Genomic DNA, 24,812 nt, shown 5'->3' on the forward strand with positions numbered 1-24,812 from the left:
TACTTAAGAGCACACAACATGAGTCAGGAACTTCTAATAAAGTTCAGCTGGAATGATTTTACAGCTAGCCAAAGTTAAACATGAATGGACCCCTTATGTAACTAGGAAATTGTCTGAAAATGGAAATCAATTAAAATAACTCAGCTGGAGGAAACGTTCAAAGAGCAGATTAATTAGCAAATAAATTTTTTAAAGTATATTCTTCACAGTAATCTATCTCTGTCCACTGTAAAAAAAAAGATCAACAGTCTTTAAAATTTGTGTAAATTTATATGTATGTTCAAGTGTCAAAGGGATAAATGTGGAATCATGTAAAATGAGATGATGATGATGATGATGATGATGAATACAGTGGTTGGGGATACTTTTTTTAATGTTTATTTATTTTGAAAGATAGAGAAAGAGAGAACATGTGCTTGTGAGCAGGAGAGGGGCAGAGAGAGGGGGAGACAGAGAATCCCAAGCAGGCTCAGCCCTGTCAGTGCAGAGCCTGACACGGGGCTCGATCTCATGAATGAGAAATCATGACACGGGGCTCGATACCATGAATGTGAAATCATGAAATCAAGAGCTGAAATCAAGAGTCAGGTGTTGGGGCACCAGGGTGGTTCAGTCGGTTAAGTGTCCAACTTTGGCTCAGGTCATGATCTTACAGTTCCTGAGATCAAGCCCCGCGTTGGGCTCTGTGCTGACAGCATGGAGCCTAGAGCCCACTTCAAGTTCTGTGTCTCCCCATCTCTTTGTCCCTCCCCCCAACCCCTGCTCACATTCTGTCTCTCTCTCTCAAAAATAAATAAACATTAAAAAAAAAGTAAAAATTAAAAAAAAGAGTCAGATGCTTCATCAACTGAGCCACCCAGGTGCCCTGGGGATATCTTAAAATAGTATATCAACATAAATAAAATTTATAATGATAAGTAAACCAATCAAAATCAGTCTTTAAAGAAGCATAACCTTCAAAGATACACTTTACATACATATATATAAGTATTTTATGTGCTTTATATATATGATTTATATACATTTATATGCTTTATATATATATACACACACACACAGAAATATATATATACATACACATACACACACACACACACACACACACACACACACTATATTATACACTCTATAGCTGCTAGACAGCAGTAAATTTGTTTTTACCAGGGATTTCTTACAATGTTGATATCCTGCTGATAAGTATTGAAATAACAGATGTTTTTAAGTGATAATTCGAAAAGATGATTAGTGCTTGAGGCAGAAATGAGAAAAGCAGTGTGGTATAGTAAGAAGTAAGCACATTGGATTAAAAGTCAAAACACTCAGATTTTTACTCTGATTCTCCTGGAGAACAAGCTGTGTGATTGCAGGTACAATACTTTAATCTCTCTGAGCCTGTTTTCTTGCCTTTTCAGTGAAGAAATAATACCTGTACAGTTGACTATATCACACTGGAGTAAGGGTGGAATAATATTTGATGCCAAAAACACTTTGAGATGCGTTTGTTGGGTACATTAATTTAACCAGAAAATGTTTATTGAGCATTTTCTAAATGTCAGGCAGGCACTGTCCCAAGTTATAGTAATATTGTGAAAAAAAAGTGTAAGTGTTCCTATTCTGTAGTTTATCTTTTAGTCTTGGGGAAAACATTTTAGATAGATTAGAAACATAGATGGGATAAATAGATGATAGATTAGAAATGTAGATTGGTAGATCGTAGTTATATACAAACACATACACAAATTATACTAATTAATTTCAGATCATTATACATGCTCTGAAAGAATGACTTTTGAAGAGATAACTTTGAACTGAGACCTCAATAATGAGAAATATTCAAGGATGAGCAGAAAGGGAAAGACAATTAAAGGAGGAGTTTTCAGAAAGAACAAGATCTAAGGTGAGAATAAATGTGTGATGTTTAAGAAACAGAAAATCCAATAATATATCTGGAGTCTGGTGATGCTGATGGTCATGGTAAAAGATGACACTCTGGATGCAAGTGGGGCCACACCTAAAGAGATTTGTGCATTTTACCAAGCAGTTGACCTTTATTCTAATTCAATAAGAAGCCTTTGGGTAATGAGGTGAAATGATGTTACTTGCAATTTAAGAAGAAAGCTGATGCTGTGTGAATAATGCATTATAAGAGTGTAATAAAGAAAATGGAAGAGGGAATCAACAGTGAAGAATTACAGGTGGTGGTTTATTAGGAATGCCTATCCCAATAATTTATTTAATATGGTACTGGCCATATTTTTCCTGGAAATGCTGTCTGCTGAAGAACTCAGAGTAATATTCACTAGGCCCTGTTCTGTGGACTTATAACTTATGAGGGAGGTTTATTGCCTCCTTTGAGTTACTTTTTGTCTATTAATTCAGAGAGGCAGTCACTATATGGAGACTAAATGGACTAACATTAGTCATCATAATAAAGTATATCTTAAAACCCCACTTGGAAATAGTCCTGTTTGGAAATTGAAAATATTCTGGGCTCCCTACATAAACATCAGTGTGTACTCTTGGAATGGACAATGTTTCAACTCCTTGCCAATATGCCTGGGGCAACATTTTTGCTCCCTATCCTTCATTTTCATTCCCTAAATTCTTTAGAATAGTTGGCAACTTTCCCTAGCTGATATGTAGAGCTACTTAATTGTGGCTGCCTACAGCCACTATATCTGGATATGGGGTAGAAACTCACATTTCAAGATATCTAATCAATCCCTAATCCTTTCATGTTTTCAGATTCAAAGTACTCAAATGATACAGGTATCTTCCAGGACAAAAATAAATAAATAAATAAATTTTATTGTGGCAGGGATTAATCTCATTTCCATTGAGAATTTCCCTCCTTTCTTCCTTATATTATAGGCAGTTTTTACTGGGAGAGGGTAACCTTTAGAGAAGAATATGATGGTTGTGCTGGAGAAATGGGTTTCTTTTGGTCTATATTAAGTCTTGAACAAGACTGTATAACCTGTAATAGCTTTGAGGCATCATACTTCCTGTTTGCATGATAGCATTTTAGTTACATGAGACGAAACTATAGCACTCTTGGAGGAATATGACATCCACTTAGGATTTTGTTTTCTCTTAAATTTTCCAAAATGGCAGAGTTTCTCATCTCAGAAACACTACAACATTATTTTTCAAAGAACGAGTTCAGATTCTACCTGAAAAAAAGCACAATCATCTACAGAAAACATTTTTAAAAATATTCTACATTGGTTGTAGAATCAAGATGAGAAATAAAAACTATAAAAATTTCAAAAGTAACTGCACAAAAAATAAACTGCAGCTGTTCACTAATAACTTGATCTTTATAACTTGAGCATAATCTCAGTAGCTACATTTCATCTCAGGAACTTCTTGGCACTGATCAGAAGATGATTTATATACAATAGGAAAAGATGAGAGTAGAAAGTTTCTAAACATACTACAACATTCCTTTGGGTATCTAGGTTGGATTCATTAGACAAGCTGGCTTCAGGAACTGACTGGAGATCTCAGCCAGGAAAGGTTAAAAGGTGTTCTCTGTTCATTTTAACAATTCCTCTTGGGTTTTTGGTAACTGCTTTTTCTCAAAAATTCAACTGAATTATGGAATGTCTGGATACAGTATTTCTGGGGAAATGGATTGCATTATGCCAAAGTCTGAGCATCGGTTTCATACCTCACATTAAAAGCACCCGATAAAACTACAGCAAATTCAGAGAAAAGGATCCCAGAGTCCAATTTCAAAAGACAATACCAAAGACCATTATCTGGCAACGTAAATATAACACCACTACCACCAACAAAAAGTACTGGATGAATCTAACCTTTTAAATTGTTTTGGATATTGTCAGTAACTTAGAATCTTTCTATTCTGTCAAAAGCCACCACATTGTCCTCTTAATATCTCAGCCTCTTAATTTTTGCAATTCTGGCTGTTTAATATAAATATAAAATGTATGTGTTAGCTTCTGTTGAACATGAATAAAATGGTTGCTTCTGATATCATCATCACACAGGATACAAATAATAATACAAATAATACAAAGTTGAATTTTGACAAAGAGGTAAACCATACTGCTTTCTCTACCCCCAATCACCTAAACTTTACAAAGTTACACAAAATTTCACAAAAGTCGATTTGCTTTTTTTCCGGAGCACTTAGTTTTCCACCTTTACTTATTTTGATGTAGAAAGAACCGTAACCAAAGAACCTAAACTAATTCTCCAAGGAGTTAACACCATTTTGCCAGCTGTGCACATATCCAAGCCAGTCACCTTCCTTAGTCGGAGACGTTTGCATCTTAAAGCTGAGATCTCTTGCAATAATTGGGCTAAAAGAAGTCTAAAAGGTCTTATATAGCATAACAAATCCAAAATTGGGAAAATTAGAAAGTTAAGGAGAAAGTTTGCTTTGAAGCATAAGATTGGTTGTTAAATATTATGTTAGTACTTTTAAAAAAGATTACCTTGAGAGAAAAACCCCAATTATATTCCAGTTCCAAATATTCATCTAAATGATATATTCAAGTAAAATATGAGAGAAGTAAATAAATAAAAACCCCAAATCTATAAGACTTATGGAAAAAGGAGAAAATCTTAACTAAATATCTCTTAAGGGTGTAGAAGGGATAAGTAAAGTACATTATCTACTCATCTAGCTCTCTACTTCTCCCATCCACCTAGGTTTGTCACGTGATGAGTATGCATTCACTCTCTTTCCTTTACCATCTTCATCTTTTTGGCTTAATGATGAAGTCTTTGAGAGGCATCCATCACCCTAGATGTTATTCATTGAGGTTAAACCTAAGGCAAAATTAAGAAATTATATTATTTCTAGAAACTACTGTTACAGGGAGGGAGAGAGTCAAAAATGTTCTGTAATCCTTTCAAAATGTGCTTCAACCAAGAAAGATATCATTCCTTTGGCACTATCCTTTTAGAGTTCCATTAAAAATGGTTTTACCCTGGGGCACCTGGATGGCTCAGTCAGTTGAGCACTTAAGCGGGCCTGCTCTGGAGTTTATTTAGTTCAGGTCATGATCTCACGGTTCTTGGGATGGAGCCCCGAGCTTTGGCTCTGCGCTGACGGCACAGAGCATGCTTGAGATTCTCTCTCTCCCCCTCTCACTCTGACCTTCCTCTGCTTGTGCTTATGCTTTCTTTCTCTCAAAATAAATAAATAAACTTAAAGAAACGGTTTTACCTTAATCAGTTTTCCAAGGAGTGAAATAAAATTGTTTATAGAAGAAAAGGTCTTTTGTAAGCAAGATGCTTAAGAAGCCTGTGAACAGAAAGAAGGGCAGCCCCTCAGCCTGGTGTTATGTTCCAGACAATAAACTGCAAACATCAGCCCTGCTCACCCTGGGATTTTGTCCTATTATTGATAAAATGTAGCCTATATAGAAGGCTGTGCAAAAGGAAAGGATGTCACTGGAAGGGCATTACCTATCCTTAAACACTGAAACCTCCCTTCAGAATTGAGTTTGGGATCTATGTTTATGGGTTGTTTTTGTCCCCCACCAAGAGTGCAGGGGGGAACCAATGTGATAGTGGCCAAATGTTAACTCAGACAGTTGCAATTCAGGGGCTGCATCATTTAACGCTTTAGGAAGCTGGAGAAAATTCAGGTTTCATTAATATATTTTAATCATAGCCAATAAGGAGAAACCTTCAGAAGGTGAACTCAGAATGTGTTTGGTTTGGTCCTGATTTAAAGAGAGAAGAGGAATCTCGATTAATCAAGGAACATGTGAGCCTACCAATCTTCATAACACAGATTCCTCTCTTTTACCATCTTCTCTGTGTTCTTCTCCTTTACCTTCTCTATCCCTCTCACTTCCCTCTTCTTATTTTCATTTTATTTACTTACTTATTTATTTATTTATTTATGAGAGGCAGGGAGGGGCAGAGGAGAGAGAGAGAAAGAAAGAAAATCTTAAGTAGGCTCCACGCTCAGCTCCTATGTGGGGCTCCATCCCACAACCATGAGATCATGACCTGAGCTGAAGTCAAGCATGGGATGCTTAACTGACTGAGCCACCCAGGCTCCCCTCCTCTCCTTATTTTCAATGCCCAATTTGCTCACCTTTCTTATCTAACCTTTTGTTTCTCATCTTGCCATTCTTTCTGGCTTTTACCTTCTCCCCTCCCCCAACGATTGTATTCTGTAATGACCAGGCTTTGGGCAAGAGCCTTTCTAAAACATGCTTTAGTCCCTAGTTCAAAGAAGAAACAGCCCTCTATACCTTGCCCTCAAAAAAAGAGATTTGTAAATAAGAATGAATCCCACAATTTCTGACAGTTTTGTTTTGTATTTTCTGGCTACTGATTATTTCAAATTGAGTCTATTTAAAGGTTTCTTCATTAACTTTGTATTTAAAATATGAACATGGCCAAGGGTGCCTGGGTGGCTCAGTAGGATGAGCATCAGACTTCTGGCTAAGGTCATGATCTCACAGTTCCTAGTTTGGAACTCCATGTCGGGCTGTGTGCTAACAGCTCGAAGCCTGGAGGCTGCTTCAGATTCTGTGTCTCCCTCTGTCTCTGCCCCTCCCTTGCTCATGCTGTGTCTCTCTCTGTCTCTCAAAAAATAAATAAACGTTAAAAATTTGTTTAAAAAATAAAATATAAACATGGCAAACTTATTGTTCTCTTTTGTTCCTGACTAAAGTACATTCTATCATTAGAATTCCACACATTGTATCATTGTATTCCTTTTTATTTCTTCTATTACAAAAAGAAAGAAAGAAAGAAAGAAAGAAAGAAAGAAAGAAAGAAAGAAAGAAAGAATAAGAAAGAAAGAGTAAGAAAGAAAGAATGAATATCCCTTCCAGGGTATATTTCTTTATGTGATCCTATCATTTTCCCAGGATTGCTCTCTGGGCTCTGAAAAGGTAGACTTTTTAAATAGTGTAACAATATCTGCAAACTGGTTTCTATCATCTAGATGAACCAAGCTTCATATTTTGTTGCTTAGTTATTAGATCCACTGTGTGTGTCTCCAAAGAGTATTGCTATACCTTCGGATGGCAGTGTGTTTTTCTGAAAAACAGGTCGTGATGAATTTGCACATACAAGAGTTTCTTACATTTGTCTCGAGTCTCAGTTTATTACATTTCTATACCTTTGGAAGATACTCAGAATAAAACATCCCTGCCTTCTGCATATGTTACTCTTCTTATAAAACCAGACTTTTGTCCTAATAGAGAAGAGAGTGGGCCCATTTCTCTTGCTAGAGATTACCTCAATTGTGATCACAAAGCTATTAAGAGGAAGCTTTTACTCTCTTAGAAGCTAATGATAATCTTTCAAGTATTTCGTCTACATGGACTTTTCATCAGTGAAAATGGGTAGATAAAGAAGCAAATGGATCATGTGACAATAACAACAACAAAAGTACACTTTTGCAATGGAGATCTACTGGAATTTATGTTATACTTCGCACAAATCTATGGTAAAGAAATGAAATTAAAATAACTACAGAGAAAATGCATTCAATAATTTCAGCTTATAGCATCCAGAAATCATGGGGGTAATGTTTTTCTAATTCTGTAGCTGATTGTGTCTTCGAAAATATCTAAAAACTATGTTTAATATTTTAAGGTGTAGTTTTCTAAAGACAGACATTTTCAAAATGTACTTAAAAATATTGATGACTCAGGAGATACATGTAATAAACACATACCAGTATATCACTTATGGCTAAAAACTGCACTCCAAGAAAATTAACAAAAATTAAGTGAGTCAGTATTAAAGTTTCCTCATAACTCTCAAGTTTAGCAGATTTAATTACAGTACATTCCAGGATGATACAGAAAATAGAAACAGAAGCAAAAATTTGAGCTATTTTTCAAATTGTTTGGTCTATCATATCCTTAAAATCACTGTTTCCAGGAATAATAAATATCAGAAAAGTCATCTTAGCAAATATTAAAGCACATCCATTCTTTTAAATTTTCTTGAGTCCTTGAATTCTCTATTATCATAGCACATTTTATCCATTTCAATTAAAAAGAATATACCTCGACTACATTTGGCTAACTACTATTCCTGTTCTTTAAATACATGTCTATTTTTGTTATTAGGAGGCATTAAATCAGTATTAAAAGTAAATTGTAACAAAGTAGTAATGTTGCAGTGTGAATCAATGTAGTTGTTTCTGTTAATAAATCTACCATTATCTCAGTTCTTGAAAATTAGCTTTTCAACTTATTCTTAGTCTACCTTATATGTCTTCGAGTTCTGTGTCTCTCCAAGACCCAGGTATGCATATAAGAAGTAGATAAATGCTTCCTGCTTACACTATATTTGATTAAAGAGTTAACATACACATGTCTATAATAGTTAAGATATATAATTAAATGTCAATGAGCAGTCAGGGTCTATTACTTACACTCCAAACAACAATACAACCACACAGCTGATCATTAAAGGTGTGTGTGTGTGTGTGTGTGTGTGTGTGTGTGTGTGTATGTGTGTATTATACAACCACACAGCTGATCATTAAAGGTGTGTGTGTATATATTTAAAAATCCTTTCACAAACTGAAAATTATGCACACCAAGCTGACAGAGGATACTCATATTCATATGTTGAAGTATTACATGGGATTTCCTAAGCCAGAATGAAAACAACGTTTCTAGATGCATTATAAAATTCTGCTGATTTAGTAAGGACTGGTGTCATGGAGCAGGAAGTAAACGAATCAGATGCATGCCCATTAGTACCTTAGAAAGTCTTTTTTCTAAAAGTTATATCACTATCCTGTTTTTCTTTTTGTACATTCATCCCCTACCTGCAGTCTTTGTAATTTATTTCAAATTTTATGATTTAAGGACAATTTTCCTGAAGCCAATTGAGATGTTTAGATATACACAAACATTACTGCAATACATCACATACACGGTTATGCACTCCATTTTCTTAACAATACATTTGTTCCTTAAGATTTTTTTTCTAAGAATGTAGAAAAGGAAAACTAGGTGGAATTCACACCTGAAGGAATTTGTACAGCATGTGTAAGAATGAACGTTTTAATTGACAAGAAAAAACACCTGGTAAGACCTCTGAGATATATTTGAGTTGTGTCTTTGACACAGCAGTTCCTCTTAAACCTCTGAGACACTAAGGGCATTTGGCAGCCTCAAAACAGACCCATGATCCCCATCTATGTGATTAGACTATTCAAAATATTAAAAAAAAATAGACTGTAAGTGCAGTCTACCATTCAGTTTTAAAATCAAAATTTGGATTCTTAAGCTTATTATTTGTATATGTTTGCTATCTAAGTAAAGAAGAGCTGACTTTCTTAATATTGCCACTTAATTGTAATTTAAATATTCCTGTTAAATAGTTGCTAACAAATGCTTCAGAGAAAGTGTAGCATTAGCTATAGCTGGAAATCATGGATCCTCACCTTCGTTTCCTATGTGACTTTAAACAATAATTTATTTCCTTGCTTCCCTTGTTTTACTCTTAGATCAATATTTTGTTTTGTTTCATTAGTCGTTGTTTAAATAAGATTGGTTAATTATCTTATTCAAAGGTTATTAAAAAAAGTGTGTAATAGCTAACACTATTTACTCTTATTTTTATAAATATTGTATTATTAAGTGCTATTTTCTTCCTAAGTAGAAACTCATTAGTGTAACCAATTAATTGGTAAAGAAAGAAAAATATATTTTTACTACAGAAAATTGAGATTTAAGTTCAAATGCATGGTTAAAAAAATTACCATCTATCACATTCACCTTTTATCCTAGAGTTGGTGCTAATCTAATGCAAAATAGTGGATCAATATGTAATATTCCAAAATAAATGTTTAGAGCATTAGGCTCAGAGATAATCTACTTGAATTCAATGCAAACATAGCAATGCCAAATGAAGTAGATGTAGCCTTTGGGCTGGAAGGGAGAAAATTATCTTCATGTTTCCCCTGGATAATCAAGTCATTGCACAGAAAACATTATGATTGACAAGCAAATGTAACATTTTTAATGTAATTATGAGAAGTTTGTATCTGCCTTTTACTACATATAGGTATGTGCACAGAACTACCTTAGTAAATTGAGTTAACAATGAGCCATCTATTAAAAATAGGATTAGTCCATTAAACTACATACTGCCATTCTTATTACTCTATCATTTAGAAGGAAAGCAAGGCTTCATTAGTAAATATTTAATACTGTTCTCTAAAATAAAAACACAATAATGTGACCCACCTCCCAATCCTGGTCGCAGACGATTGTCATAACCATCGAGGAGTCGGTCCAAAATCCTGGTGAAGACTGTAGTATTGTCTTTAAGTTCATCTTGTAATGAGGGTTGTCCATAGCTGAAAAAAAAGCATAAATTCAGGTATTAATCTAAATTATACATTTCTATTAAAACCTTTTTCCAAATAAACCCTTCCCTGGATATTCCTACCTTCTTTTCTATTGAATCTTAATTTGAAAATTCCTTTTGGTAAAGTAAAAAAAAAAAAAAAAAAAGTAAGATTTTAATTTTTACCATTTTCTCATATTTGTTCTCACAGATGGTAAGTTCTTTATTCTATTATTTCTTCTATGTAAGCAAAATAACAGTAAATGTGTTTTGTCTCTTTACATGTATAAATTTCAGCACATATACAATGCTATAATGCATGTTTTCTCTGGGCAAGCAAGAATGTTAATGCATGATAGGGAGAGAAAAAAAATCTGGCAAACCTCTTCTAAAATTAAAAAAAAATGTATTTATGAGCTATCAAATTAATAGTTTTGTTTTCATTTAATTAACATGCAGCATTAGTCTAAGATTTCACCTACCAACATAACCTTCCTTCAATCCACTTTATATATTTATATATATATATGTATATGTGTACACACATATACATATATATATATATATATATATATATTTGTCCTTCTGATATTCTCTCAGGGTATTTAGATGAGACAAATAGTTAAAACTTGTTTCTTAGGATAATTATAGTTTCAAGTCAGTGTGTAATTTCCATTCCCCTAAGGTTTATGAACCAATTTTTGTGACGTGTCTATTTAAAACTCTAATTGAATTTGTATCATTTCTGTCTTAAAAATAAAAGATACCTTGAAAAAGACATGTTCCAATATTCTTAATTTATGGTTTAGTAAACTGTAGCGTGGGATTAGATTTTGTTTAAGAAAACACAGCTATTTGTGAGCAGAGCTTAAACTCGAATTCAGTTTTCTTCAACTTTTAGTCTAAAACTTTAATTCTATTCTTCTATCCTGGAGTAATTGTTTCTATTTAAATCTTTTCATTTGCAAGTATAGTTCCTACCCCTTATCATTAATCTTTGAGTTTCAACCACATAGTGACCACAGTTCAAATATTGTGTATTTCTTATATTAATCACATTATCATTTTTGCTCATTGAATCATATTCTATGTAATGATTAGGATGACACTTCCAAAAGCCTTTGAGAGAAGAGTTTTCTATCTTAGGGTGGATCACACTCACTGACATATTTCAATAATAGCTCTGACCTTGAGTACAAGAAAAACGAGTTCAGAATGTAAACTAAGAAACACCACAAAAATATCACTTTCATACTTTCAACTTAATGTGCTTTCGGCTTCACTCTTGTTTGTTTATATTACTGCTCAATGTAAAAAATTAGTAATTGAAACCAGGATACACTTATTTGACCAGAACAAGAAACATAATCAAAGTAACATTTCAAAAACAAAGACTATTTTTTAAAAGGTACTTAATTTTATATTGGCAAAATTCAATGGACATTTTTCTGATAAAATTTGAATTTAATAAAGCTATTAAAACTAAAAGCTCTTCATGATATTAAATATATGAAATGTACCTCTATGAAACAATTTTTCATTCTCCTAAATTCAACATTATACCATATAGATTGAGAGTTTACTCTCCTTTGGCAAAATTAAACATCTTACTAGTTTTTTAAATCAAATTTTTACTGAGCTCTGTGTCTTCCAGGGTGTCTCATTAGTAGATAACACCAATAAAGCAAAAATAGTTGTCTGAATGCAATTATTTATAAAAACTCGTCACAAAACGAACTGCCATGTATGCATCTTTCAAGGATATTGGAAGGTCATCTTGATAAAGGTGGAAAAGAAATGCTAGTACACTTTAAGTTGTGAGGAAGGCCTGATCAAGGGGTCTAAGGAAGAAAGCATGAAATAAGAAGGGGGAAAGATGAGATGGGGTGACGTGACAGAGCACAATTAGATTGTTGATAGGATTCCTAGAATATGCGGTTGTCTATTACCTTTTCCTGCATTTTCTTTGTGTTTAAGCTTATATCAAATTCAGGAAATGTTTTTATCTCTGGTTTTATCTTACAAATGCCATTTCCAGCAATTGTATTCATTGTCATACAAAAGCCAAAAGAGACTTTCCTTCCCTCCCAGAAAACTAGTTCTGCTATCCCAACTGGAATAGTAATCTTTATTTCATGGGATTTTTCTAATCAGGTTATTCTTTTATCTCTACTTCTAATTTACCGTGTCCAGTTGTAATTGTCAGAAAATAACCCCAGGATAAAGAACAAGATTATGTATTGCTCTTAAACACTTATGCCAATGTAAGGTTTCCTAAACTGAAAATATAATTCAAAAAGAAATGTCAGTTACAGTACCTGATTTTGATTCCATATGAACCACTATATAATAAAACGCTGTGCACTAACTCCATCTACAGGTCATTACAATAGTAACACTTCTTATAATTTTTCAAAAGCAATGAATAACATTTAACTCCTCAGATTAAGAGTATCTGGTTATAGGGAATCTCTTTATTATCTGGTAAGTCATTATTTACCATACACAATAGCAGAAAATAAAAACAGACAACTTCCCAACTCAAAAAATCCTCCTAAATTCATATCTTTCCAGCTAGTGCTTCTCTCCGCCTTAATTCATGAGAGTTCACTTTCCATTACATTTTGAAGAACCTTAGGTGTTTATAATACGTCTAAAACGTTCTTATGGGCCATAGGAGTAGACTACGCAAGAAATACAAAAGCAGATAAAGAAAAATCTTTAGCTCTTCTTGGTTCTTTGGTCATTTATATCATTGCTTCTATAATGTGTTTATATGCTTGATTTGATCACTAGTAAATATTTTGAATATGGTTAAGCACATTATTAAATTTTTATCATAACTCGTCTCCATAGCAGTTATGCTTAAATGGGAAAGTTCAGTTTTACTTAATGTTCTCAAATAGTTGTTTGGCATATTCTACCTCAATCGATTACACAAATAATGGTTTCAAAATAATATGCACATGCATTTATAGAGACGTATGACTTTCAAATTACAAATATTATTTTAAACTTCCCACTTTCATATAGTCACAAGTTACTCTATGATCTTTACAACTGGCTAGAAATTTTCTTGTTGGAAAATCAACTCACATAGTACACAGACATTAATTGGAGTAACTTTTTCTATGAATTAGGAAACAACTTATTTTGTTCAGTTACAACTGAACAGTAAAAAGTTCAATTTAAGCTTTAAATGTTGAATGAATACATTCCTTTAACAAAAGCGTGTTAAGTGTATTCTAACTATCACGCAAATAAGATGATTATTTTTTCATACTGCTCTTCTTTATTCTTAGTTGGAATTTTATTGCAGTTAAGTTTTTTTGGATTCCCTTAGTCATGAATTCATCCAAGGACAATTTTCTTCCCCCTGAAAGAATAAACAAAAAGTTACAGAAATTCTCATGCAGATTTAAAATAAAGTGCCCCCACCTTCTTCCAGTCAATGTGCTCAGAAGGAGGGTCCAGGCCCAAAGATAGTCAGAGAGACCCGGACTTTTCTTCATCGCGGGCTTGTGCAGCTGAAAAGTAGAACAAGTAGAGATCAATGTCTCTTGCAAGAAACATCAGGTTATAACCACTAGGGCTGACTGAGGCAGTTCAGATGAATGCTTTGAAATCAGGAAATGACCTCACTGGGATATGACACCTCATTGGAAGCAATGGAAACCTGGACCATCCATTCTCCACTTTCCCTTCCATTTCTCCATTCAGAAATATATCAGTGCCTTAATTTCTCCTGTAAAAGAATACAAGTTGAAATCCTTTCAGGTGACAATACTGCTCAACATGAAAACTGTGAGTTTTTTTTTCCTCCAGGTTTTATATTTCTAATATAGCTTGAATTACTCTCTTCTTGTTGTTTATCATTTGAGAATATTGACCTTTCTGATTTGAGTTTCCACGCCTGAACTGTGCATTGAAATTTGTAAGCTGGTGTCTATAATGGGGAGAACATGCTTAGGAGCTGGAATGGGGTTGGTTAATATGCTTCAATGACTGACTTCATCTTTGAATTCTGGATTTACCTTGGTTTCAGAAGCAACTGTATTTATCTTAAAAAAAAACAACATAAGAAACACACTGTTGAATGCTGAAGTCGTGCTTATATTCTCTGCCTATGATTGCCTTGTTAAGTATGCTCACTAATGCTTCTGTGAGGCTAAAGGACACACTTTGCAGTCAAGCCATGTGCTAATCTCTCTCATACACACAAACCACACTCACATAAATGCATACAAACATGCCCACACATATCTTTTAAGCCCTCTTGAATTCTGCCAGGTTGCTGCTAGAAAATGTTTCATCTCAGACAGATGGGAGCTAGAGTGCTTTGCTTTGCATGAATAAGGGAATCTTTTTTTCCCTCTTAGGTAAAGTGCAATCAATCACCATCTGATTGTCGAATTTTAGACTTGATAGTGGGATGCTGGAGGAAAGGAGGAGTATGGAAAGCTTAGAGAATTTTGAAAAACTAGGACCTATTTGTGGAGACGATTTTTAAAAATCAGTGCACTACCTGGGTAAGAGCAGATGTGGCAACACTTTATTTAATTTGCTACAATTAATGGCAGCTATAACATGAGAAATGTTAGAGGTATTTATTAGCCCTTCCCTGAATCTATACTCCTTAGTACCGTGAGTGATTAATGCATTGCATGTCTTTTAAAGCATGTTTTTTATTAAGCACTGTATAGTTTAATGTGGTATGCCTTTAAGTACATCTACACAAATGCTTTCCACACTCTTGGGGATCATTTATATCAGTAAAAACCATTACAAACAGGCATGTAAGCAATGAAACATAATTAATGTGTTTAGAGTGAAATGGTCTAGATCTAGAGATAAGAGCTGTGAGCTTCATAGTTTCTACTTAATTTAGTCACTGATTGTGGCACAGATGACAAGAATTATTGGATAAATATCATTATGTTAAAATATTGCATCTAAATTGCACAGTTATAATTCATTCTTGCATTAATCTTCAACATTTGTTATGAAGGAAAAACAATTTCTCTTATCCATTAATAATTGTTGGCCTTTGTAAAATTAAAAAAAAAAAAAAAAAGGTGATTCCCGAAGGGGTAAATGAAACAAAACAAATCCCAAGGCATGGTACCATAGCTTTTTGTCCTCCTCTGGCATTTTAAAGAGAAAAACAAACCTATCATGGCACTTGAGTTGTTGAGTAAGAAAGTTTCTTGCAAATACAAACATAATAGTTTAAAAGAAATGCTAAGCTGCCTCCTTACCCTTTTCCACCTTCAACCTCCCCCCTGCCAAACACACACCCTCCAAACACCTATATCCCTCACCACCCATATCAAATGATAAGTTGAGTTTTTTATGTTCAGAACCAGAGAGACCCCTACACCAGAGGGCATTTTAGCAGCGTCCACTGGAAAGGAGAAAAGAGGCATTTTTGCAGCCAGAATGAGAAAGTGCCTTCCCAAGGATGGAACATTAACACAGGTTTTCTGTCCCAGCATCTTAACTTTAAACGATGCCCCCCAAAGCCCCTCCCCACCTCATCCCAGCTCCCTCCTGAAAAAAAAAAAAAAATCAAAACAACATGTCACCACCCACCCCGCGGAATAAATTCATATCTGCCTAAGAAAAGAAGGAAAGACAAGAGGTACGGGGAGGGGGGGGGGGAATAATGCTTCTATATCGCTGCGGTTTTCACCCTGAAAGAAAAACATTCGTTGTTTCTACCTGCTATGGGATCAGGCTCTTGTCCTGTTCCCTCTTTCTCTTTTTTTTCTCTAGCATTCCCGTCTCTCCAGCTAGGAAAAGCCACGTTCAAGGCTGTGCGTGTAGCGGTCCGAAGCCGCACTTACCTCGGGCCCCCTCTGGGCACAGGATCGCTCAAGACCCGGGAAAAGTGTGCGAGAGAAAATCGCGGAGAACCTGGAGCCAGCGCGAGTCCGCGAGTCCCGGCGCGCCGGGAGCGGAGGGGCGTCCTCGCTCTGCCTCTCACTCACTCGGTCTGAGCCATCATGGACTCTGCGTGCTCCTTTGCTGAAGATTTCACACCCAAATTTGCTTCCCAGTATCCGATCTGCAGCTATACAACAAAAGATTTCTCTTTACCAAGACAGTAGTAATACGTCCCAGGGCAAACCGGATGTGAAATAGGCGGTGACTTCATGCCAGAGAGATTTTATTTTAGAAAGGAAGGTGGTACCAGCCTCTGGATCTGGAGACCAATCCGCCCATTTTTTATATGCAGCACAATTTAACTTGCATAGCTCTGGCCCTAATCCCCTTCTCTCTGGCTGCAGACTCAAATCCTTCCACAATCTGCTGCAAGCTTTCCCTTTTTTTGTGGGGAGTAGAGATGAGGGAGGAAAGGGTAGCGAGGGTGAGAGGCATAGGGACTCCACTCAGTACCTTTTCACACTTCCAATTCATGAACACTGTTTTAAGGTGTGCCCATCAAAAAAAAAAAAAAAAAAGACAGCTGATAAGTATAACTAGTCCAGCTTTGATGAAAGATTCAACCACTGCATGCACATGAATGAGTGCAGGGAGCTAGCTGCAGGGTTGCACATGTGGAGAGCCGCTGTCCTCTCGCCTGCCTCCCTCGCACGCACTCCCACACACATGTCTGAGTCCCTGTGTCTTGCAGAGTCACGAATGATGAGGGATGGCGGGGAAGAGTTCTGGCCAGTAGGGAATTGGCCACCGGGCTTCTCGAGGCTTTCGCACTTTCACAGGTTGTGAGCGCTGTCCACCCCACCTTCGTCTGTAGCTTAGAAGACAGCAAGAAACGCGCTCCGGAACCGGGTTTTCAACCTCTGGAGGCAACTGTTTGCCTGTTTACGTTATGTAGGAGAAAACACAAGCTCCTTTAAATAAGAATTGTGCTGGGTTCCCGGGGCGAGGAGTATTTAACTTTAAATAAATCACCCAGATCATTTCTAGGTTTGAGAGTCATATCTCCATTTCCGGAATCATTGCCTTGCCTCGAACTCCATCATTCTCCGGATTGGGAAAATGGGAGAGGGGGAGGAGAGAAAATTAACAAGATTTTCAGAAGTCAGGACAAAACCGTCTTCTACTTTTTTTTTAAATTAATTAATTTTTTCCCTCTGCCCTCTTCTATTACCCTCCCTGGTGGCTCTCCACCCACGAGTAATTACACACTTAGGGAAGGAGGGTGTGTTCCAACATCAGTCTAACTAAATCTTCAAGGAACTAGGGGCGACTGTAGTTCTCTCTTCGGATTTTGTGAATGGGTGTTTGTAGCAGAGAGGAGATGGGTACTGTCTTCCTGGGAGTGCTTTCTGAAATGATCTGAAACTCTGGGAGCTGTCCCTTCAGCACTTGCACACGACTAGGTAGGAGGTGCTGAAATGGTGGGGTGCCTCCATGTAATGCTTCTGGTGAGTAAGGTCCGAACTTTGATGAGCTCCCTAATCATTTTGTCCAAGAAGACTTCTAGCAGGGGAGACGTTTTGCATAGGGGCGGAGCTTGGCCAAGTGAAATAAAAAACCTAAATGGTCAGTCTATACCACTCATGGCTTTATGATGCTACAAACGTTCCTTGACCCTGTGCTGCAATACAATCAGCTTACATAGTTACAACTTAAGACAGGTGATTGAGATGATCAGGAATATAAAATTGAAGACCACTTTCCGCAACCGGCTTTGCTATCTTGAGTTTTGAACGGGAAATGTTACTGGGAAATGATTTTAGAAATAAATCTTTAAGGAAGAGAAATTTGAAGATCATTTTATGTTGCCTCCTCTGTTCAGACACAACAAAGGTCAATGTACTCTTAAAGATATCCTTTGAGGCTCATCATAGCTTCCCTATGTGATATTACTCAATTTTTTTAAATTTATTTATGTGCTTATCCATTAATCATGTATTGATTGAGCAGTTGTGAGAATAAAACTCACTTTACTAAGATTTTGAAATCCTGGGTTAACAATTAGAAAACACTATTTTCTTACCTGACAATATATAATGTAATTCCATGGTTATGTTTTGATTCAGCAAAGACTGATAGTCCCAGAAATGTAATCTTTTCATCTTTTTTTTTTCCCCTCCTGGTAAAATTGTCACAGCTCCTTCTACTCTTCTACACTGTTTTGCAAATGGGAATGACTTTCTATCCTATATCTAATGCCACACAACCAATCACTCTACTGCTTATGGTTTTTTTTTCAAGCACAGTTACTGAAACATTATCATTTGCACAATAATCACATTGAGAACAATGCCAATGATATCTTTCTTCAGGTTGAAAGTATTATGTGACAATTGTGCAGCATTTCCATACATTTTAAAACAAATAAATATTTATAAGTAATTATTGGGTTTATCTTAAAATTACAGAGCACATATGGAAATGGAAATGTCCATACTATGAGTTTCTATTTAAAATACAACACTCACATGGGGGCACCTGGGTGGCTCAGTCAGTTAAGTGTCTGACTTCAGCTTAGGTCATGATCTCGCAGTTTGTGAGTTCAAGCCCCGCATCAGGTTCTGTGCTGACAGCTCAGAACCTGGAGCCTGCTTCAGATTCTGTGTCTTTCCCTCTCTCTGCCCATGCTCTGTTTCTCTGTCTCTCAATAATAAATAAATGTTAAATTTTTTTTAAATACAACACTCACAGGGCAGTTTTTACTAGATGATATTTGTATAACTTGCTTTTGGGCATATATGTTTTTAATAAATGAATTTAATAAATAAATTGTAGCCATTTAAGTGTTGAAAATTTGACTACTCCAAAAACAGCAATTGCAACTCTAGATTATCAGTGTTTATTATTTCCCATCAAGATATCTTTAACATATGAACATAAAACCAAGGAATAAATATAGGAATATAAGAAATTAATAGTAAGGAATTAATTTACTTTATATTGTCCTGTTATATTGGATCTTTTATTTATTTATTATTTTTTTATTCTAGAGGGAGAGTGTGTGAGCAGGGGAGAGGGTTAGAGGGAAAGTGAGAATCTTAAGCAGGCTCTATGCTCAGCATGAAGCACCCCTGTGGGGGCTTGATCCCAAGACCCTAGAATCATGTCCTGAGCCAAAATTAAGAGTAGGACACTCAACTAACTGAGCCACCCCAGGTGCTCCTTGAACATTTTAAATAATTGTTGACACTCTTGTTTTTTTTTTTTTCTTCTACCCAGGGGAATAAATCCCTTCAAAGTGTGTATGCACCTGATTGAAGTAAATTCTTGAAATAGTAATAACCATGATATTTAATATTCTTAAAGGGTTTACTTGGTGCCAAGTAATGTGCTAACAAATTTGCATAAACCTAACAACTTATTCCCAAAACATGTCTGTGAGAGATAGTTTTAATACACCTGTTTTACAAATCATTCAATAAATGATAGATTAGAGAGAGTGAGAGATTTGCCAAAGGTCATGTGGGTAGAGAATGTTCATGCATTTCAGATCTTCTGACTCCAAAGCTTAGTTTCTTAACCACACTTCCACAGTACTTTATGTCCTTTGTTACTCTGGTTGTAAGCTCATGTTAAAATCTGTTGTATTCATCTTACTCTATGTTTAACCATCTTCTTATCAGTTACATAAAACCTTCCTTTGAACATTTTTTAAAAACATGTATTCACAGTGCGCCTGGGTGGCCCAGTCAGCTAAGCATCCCACTTGGGCTCAAGTGATCTCACAGTATGTGAATTCAAGCCCCACATCAAGCTCTTTGCTGTCAGCCCGGAGCCCACTTCAGATCCTCTATCTGCCTCTCTCTCTGCCTCTCCTGCATGTGTGCACACACACTCTCTCTCAAAAATAAATCTTTAAAAAATAATATTTATTCACGACAAGATTCTTCCTTTTGCTGGTCTAGTGCATCAAACTACAACACAGCGTCAAGCCTACTTTAGTGTTTCAGAGGTTCCTAATATTTCCCTTCTGTCTTACAAGGCCATTCCCTTAAGGGACCCTCAAACAGTCACTGGTTCTGGGACGAAGGGATTTGAGGTCAAACCTAGGACCACAGATCCTGGGGAGGCCTGATAGCTCTATTTCCAGTGTAGCAGTCTGGTACATTTTGCTTTTTCTGTCAATTTTAAATGGCAGGAAGCCCTGACCTAATTGAAGAAGTGGTACTGATTCTTTTCAACAGAAATGTTTTTACTTTCTCCAACTAAATGTGAACCAAATGAGAAAAAAAAATAGCAAGAGTGTTCTCATTAATTCAGTGTGGCTTTTTATCATTTACAAAATAATTTGGGGTGAGGGAGAAGAAGAGACAAGTGAAAATAATGAAATATCAAATAAGTTTCAACTGCAATCTAGAATAAAGTGGTCTTTTTAAATGTCTTTGCATGGTTTAGACATGTACACTGAAAGTATGCTGTAACATATATGAAGCATGGTTATAAATCTGTATCAGTAAATGTACAGGTTGCAGTTAAACATGATGACACCTGCATTTATGCATATAATCTCAGATATTCATATGAAATTTTTACACTCACTAAGCTAGTCCTCCTTTTCTAATTTCCCTGTATATAATACAGACCATCTTGCTAATGAACTATACTAGCACATTCAGAGAGCGATGACTTCTTTTTTTTTTTTTTTAAGTTTACTTATTTTTTAGAGAGGGAGAGAAAGCAGGGGAGGGGCAGAATAAGAGGGAGAGATAAAATTCCAAGCAGGCTCTGCACTGTTGGTGTGGAGCCCGATGCAGGGCTCAAACTCACGAAACTTGAGATCATGACCTGAACTGAAATCAAGAGTTGGTGCTTAACTGACTGATCCTCCCAGGAGCCCCTAGAGGACTATACCTTCTTTTATAATTGGTATTGAAATAATAGCTCAGTGGGAAGAAGAACTGTGATTTAAGTAATAGACCACTTTTTGAACCTTAACCTAGATACATTTACCATCTGGGTTACTTAGACAAATTCTTTCTCCCATGCTGGAAGGCTACTTTGACATCTCCACACAGTGAGAGACAACGTACGTATAATAAAAACAAAACAAAAATTTTCTCATATTTGAGTCACAACTGTTTAACACTCTAAAAGGATTTAAAGATTGTTTGCCTCAACCAGTTTGACAGGTCACAAAGACTATGTAATTCTTCCTGTGATCTTTATAGAAGTAGAACTTAGGTTAGCATGGCAGTGACTGCTCACGCATGGATAGATATCTGAAGCCACTGGTATCTAAAAGCTACGTGACCATTGGTATATTGTGGAAATTTTCTGAACCTCATTTTCTGAAGTTTTAAAATGAGGTAATGTTACCTCACTAGTTGATTGAGGCATTATATAGGAAAACAAAAGTGACTCACATAGTCCTCTTGCATAACACCTAGTAGGTATCCAATGAATGCCACTTTCCTTCTCTTTCACCCCAATACAGATTCATTACTTTTCTACCCTTGTTATACATTCTGTATACCATATTCACATAACTCACAATAATGATTATATTGCCTACATTACACATTAGACTTAACGGAAACATAAAATTCCCAGTTAATAGACTAGCTAGCTTACACACCAGGCTAAATCTTAGGCCCATATTCTTATTTCTAGGGTGTTCTGAGAAAAAGAATGCTTCTCACTGCACCTGCCTTAGGCATTGTATATTTTACATATACTCTAAACCAGGAGGATTTGAAGAGTCTGCTCCAAGATAGAGCCAATCACAGTTTCTACACTAAGCCATAGACCCCTTCAAAGGTACATTTTACAACACTGTCCTATAAGATTTAAGAAAAACCCAACAAATACCTTTTAGGAATAAAATATAGATACAAAAACCAGACTCTTTTGAAGAGTCTTATAAGCAGGACAATATCCAATCTTCTTTTGCGGCAGTTTTCAGTTTATCAGCAACTCATGTGTAACCCAGATTCATCCCCCCATTTTCTTTCAAAATCTTTTCACAGATGTCAAACCAATCAATCCAAGTGGGAAAATGCAGATTTATTCAGGGTTCAGAGGAATGATAATAAGCTGATAGTTAAAAGAAATCATTTATTTTCAAATATCAAATAAATATCAATAACTTTCAAAACTTTGAAGACTCTGCAGGTTCCATTAGCCACATGAAGATTGCAATGTAATTCAGGAGGGGGGTAAGAACATGAGCACAGTCTATTAAAGTGTTGTCACAATTCTAGATTAGATATTTTATTGTTATTTTCTTTAAGTTTATTTATTTTTGAGAGGAGAGAGAGTGGGAACACACGCACAGGGAAAGGGCAGAGAGAGAGGGAGAGAGAGAATCCCAAACAGGCTCTGCACTGACAGTTCGACCTGGGGCTCAAACTCACAAATCATGAGATCATGACCTGAGCTAAAACCAAGTGTCTGATGCTTAACCTACTGCACCACCCAGGCACCCTAGATTAGATATTTTAAAATAGATGACTTGATGGAGGAAACACGCATTCTCTACTTTTATGGTAAAATTAAGGTATTCAGGGTGTGTATATGTACACATAATCAGCTTAAAGTGTGTATATGTACACATAATCTCCATGTAAACTCCTTTAACCCATCGGAATGCTTATTTTTCCTTATTTTTCTTTGTTCAGGTGAACATAATGAATAGATATTTAATCAATATCATTTATTAAGGGTTTAGCATGCACAAAGGAAAAATAAAGATCTGAGTTGGGGAATCAATTTAGAAAGATTACTTGTGAGAAATAATAAAAATAAATAAATAAATAAGCTTGTTGGTACCAAGAAACTGCATTTAGTTGATGCAAAATCTTCTGACATGGTAAGGATACACCCAATTTAGAATATTTGAGGATTTTAATATGGTTTCATTATCCTGTTGGGCAGTTGCATTCACATATTTGTTTGAAATCATAAAACTCAAAAAGTGACATAAACATTAAAACAGCCTTAAAAAAAAATCACTCATCATGCCCTGAATTGCCACAGGATTTGTGGAAAGGATATGAAATGGAAGGATTTACTAGAACACAGATCAAGAATTAAGACCCTAATGCCCCATCTGTTCAGTAACTCCCAATTCTTGATGTTTACAATAATTGTGTTCTGTGCAGTGAAATAAAAATGAGTTGGTAGATATGGATGCATTTTTTATTATGATTGTTCACAAATATATCCCAAATTATCTACTGGCCTTGCGTTAAATGTAGAACATAGAACCAATTAGAATTTCTTTTTTTTTTTTACTATAATTTACAATGAAACAATGTCAACTAACCCATTTCCAATTTCACTTACAATAGCATTCACCATGGTTTTTCTTGGAAGAAATTTCACAACTTCCATGTTAAATGTACCTATGATCTTGGGCAGGGGTAGGGAGGAACAAAAGGGTTTTAAATGTGAGTGATAATTACTCTTGAGTAATTTCATTTGTGAAACAATCAGCCCATGCAAATCTCAGGAATGTAGATTGTCCCCCATGAGAACTGGAGATTTAGCTCAGAAAGCATTGCTCTGGATGGGCAAAGAGATACAATATCAGAAACCATATAGTCCAATACCAACTTAACATAAAGGATCATGATGACAACTGAAGATATATTTACTTGTTCCATACTTCATCTGCTTATAAAGATGACAGCACATAATTGCCTTTAAAAGATGTGAAGTGTGATTCTGAAAGCAATGGAGTGGGCTCACTGTTTGTCACTATTCACTTTCAATGTTAGAATTTCAACATAAAGAAGACCATTCTTAAATTCCACTTAAGGAGATGAGGGAATGGACTCCAAGTTGCCACTCCCTCCCCCCATAAAAGAGATTATCTCCTATTTAGTAGCTAAAGTATACCAGACACCGTACTGGGTGTTTTTCCTCCACATAATCTTTGCAATTGCATTTTCAAAACAATGCTGTTTACCGACAGAAAACCTAGATTCAAAAGAATAGGGGGCATTCCCAGACACACATGGCTCATAAATTAGAGCCCAGATTTGAACCTGAAGACATTGATTTTGTGGCTTCCAAAAATTCATGATAACAAGGTAAGTGAAGGTAACTTCCTTCCTCAGAGGCTGGCTGTAGAACTGTCATGACAGACTGATGAAAGTATTTCTGATAGCAAATTTGTGATTTGTGAAGAAATGTAATTATATGAATTAAAAATTTTTTAAATGTTTACTAGAGGGAAGCAGAATAACATGTTTAAGAAAGTGGAACTTGGAGTCAGACATTTTATTTTTCCATCAATTACTTACTGCTTAGCCACTTCTCCGAATTTCTGTTTCCTTCTTTGTAATGGAGGATTAATAATTTTGTTTTACATGGAATTTCATAAGATAATACCTATAAAATAGGTAATACATTAAAATATGTGCAACAACTGGTAGTTATGGTTATTATTACACAATCTTTACACTGCAACAATCTGCGATAACATACAACATACCCTAGAAGATTGCTTAGCTTTTCAAATATTCAAATTATGTTTTTATATATGGTAACCAATTAAGTTAAGGCTCTGCAGTTGGAACAACTCACTCAGCCAAAATTTATTA

At 35.6% G+C, this 24,812-nt stretch overlaps 1 protein-coding gene across 1 annotated transcript in view; it reads right to left on the minus strand.

The window, feature by feature from the left end:
* Positions 1–16,430, minus strand: part of GABRA1 (gamma-aminobutyric acid type A receptor subunit alpha1) — a 58,275-nt gene extending 41,845 nt beyond the window's left edge. The window contains exons 1-3 of the mRNA XM_042907407.1: positions 16,167–16,430; positions 13,759–13,847; positions 10,218–10,330 (exon numbers count right to left, since the gene is read on the minus strand). Coding sequence (XP_042763341.1) covers positions 10,218–10,330; positions 13,759–13,832 — 187 coding nt within the window. The 5' untranslated portion in view covers positions 13,833–13,847; positions 16,167–16,430. The remainder of the gene's footprint in view (positions 1–10,217; positions 10,331–13,758; positions 13,848–16,166) is intronic.
* Between the last annotated feature and the right edge of the window lie 8,382 nt (positions 16,431–24,812).

The sequence above is a fragment of the Panthera leo genome, chromosome A1, assembly GCF_018350215.1.
Source record: "Panthera leo isolate Ple1 chromosome A1, P.leo_Ple1_pat1.1, whole genome shotgun sequence".
Taxonomy (NCBI): domain Eukaryota; kingdom Metazoa; phylum Chordata; class Mammalia; order Carnivora; family Felidae; genus Panthera; species Panthera leo.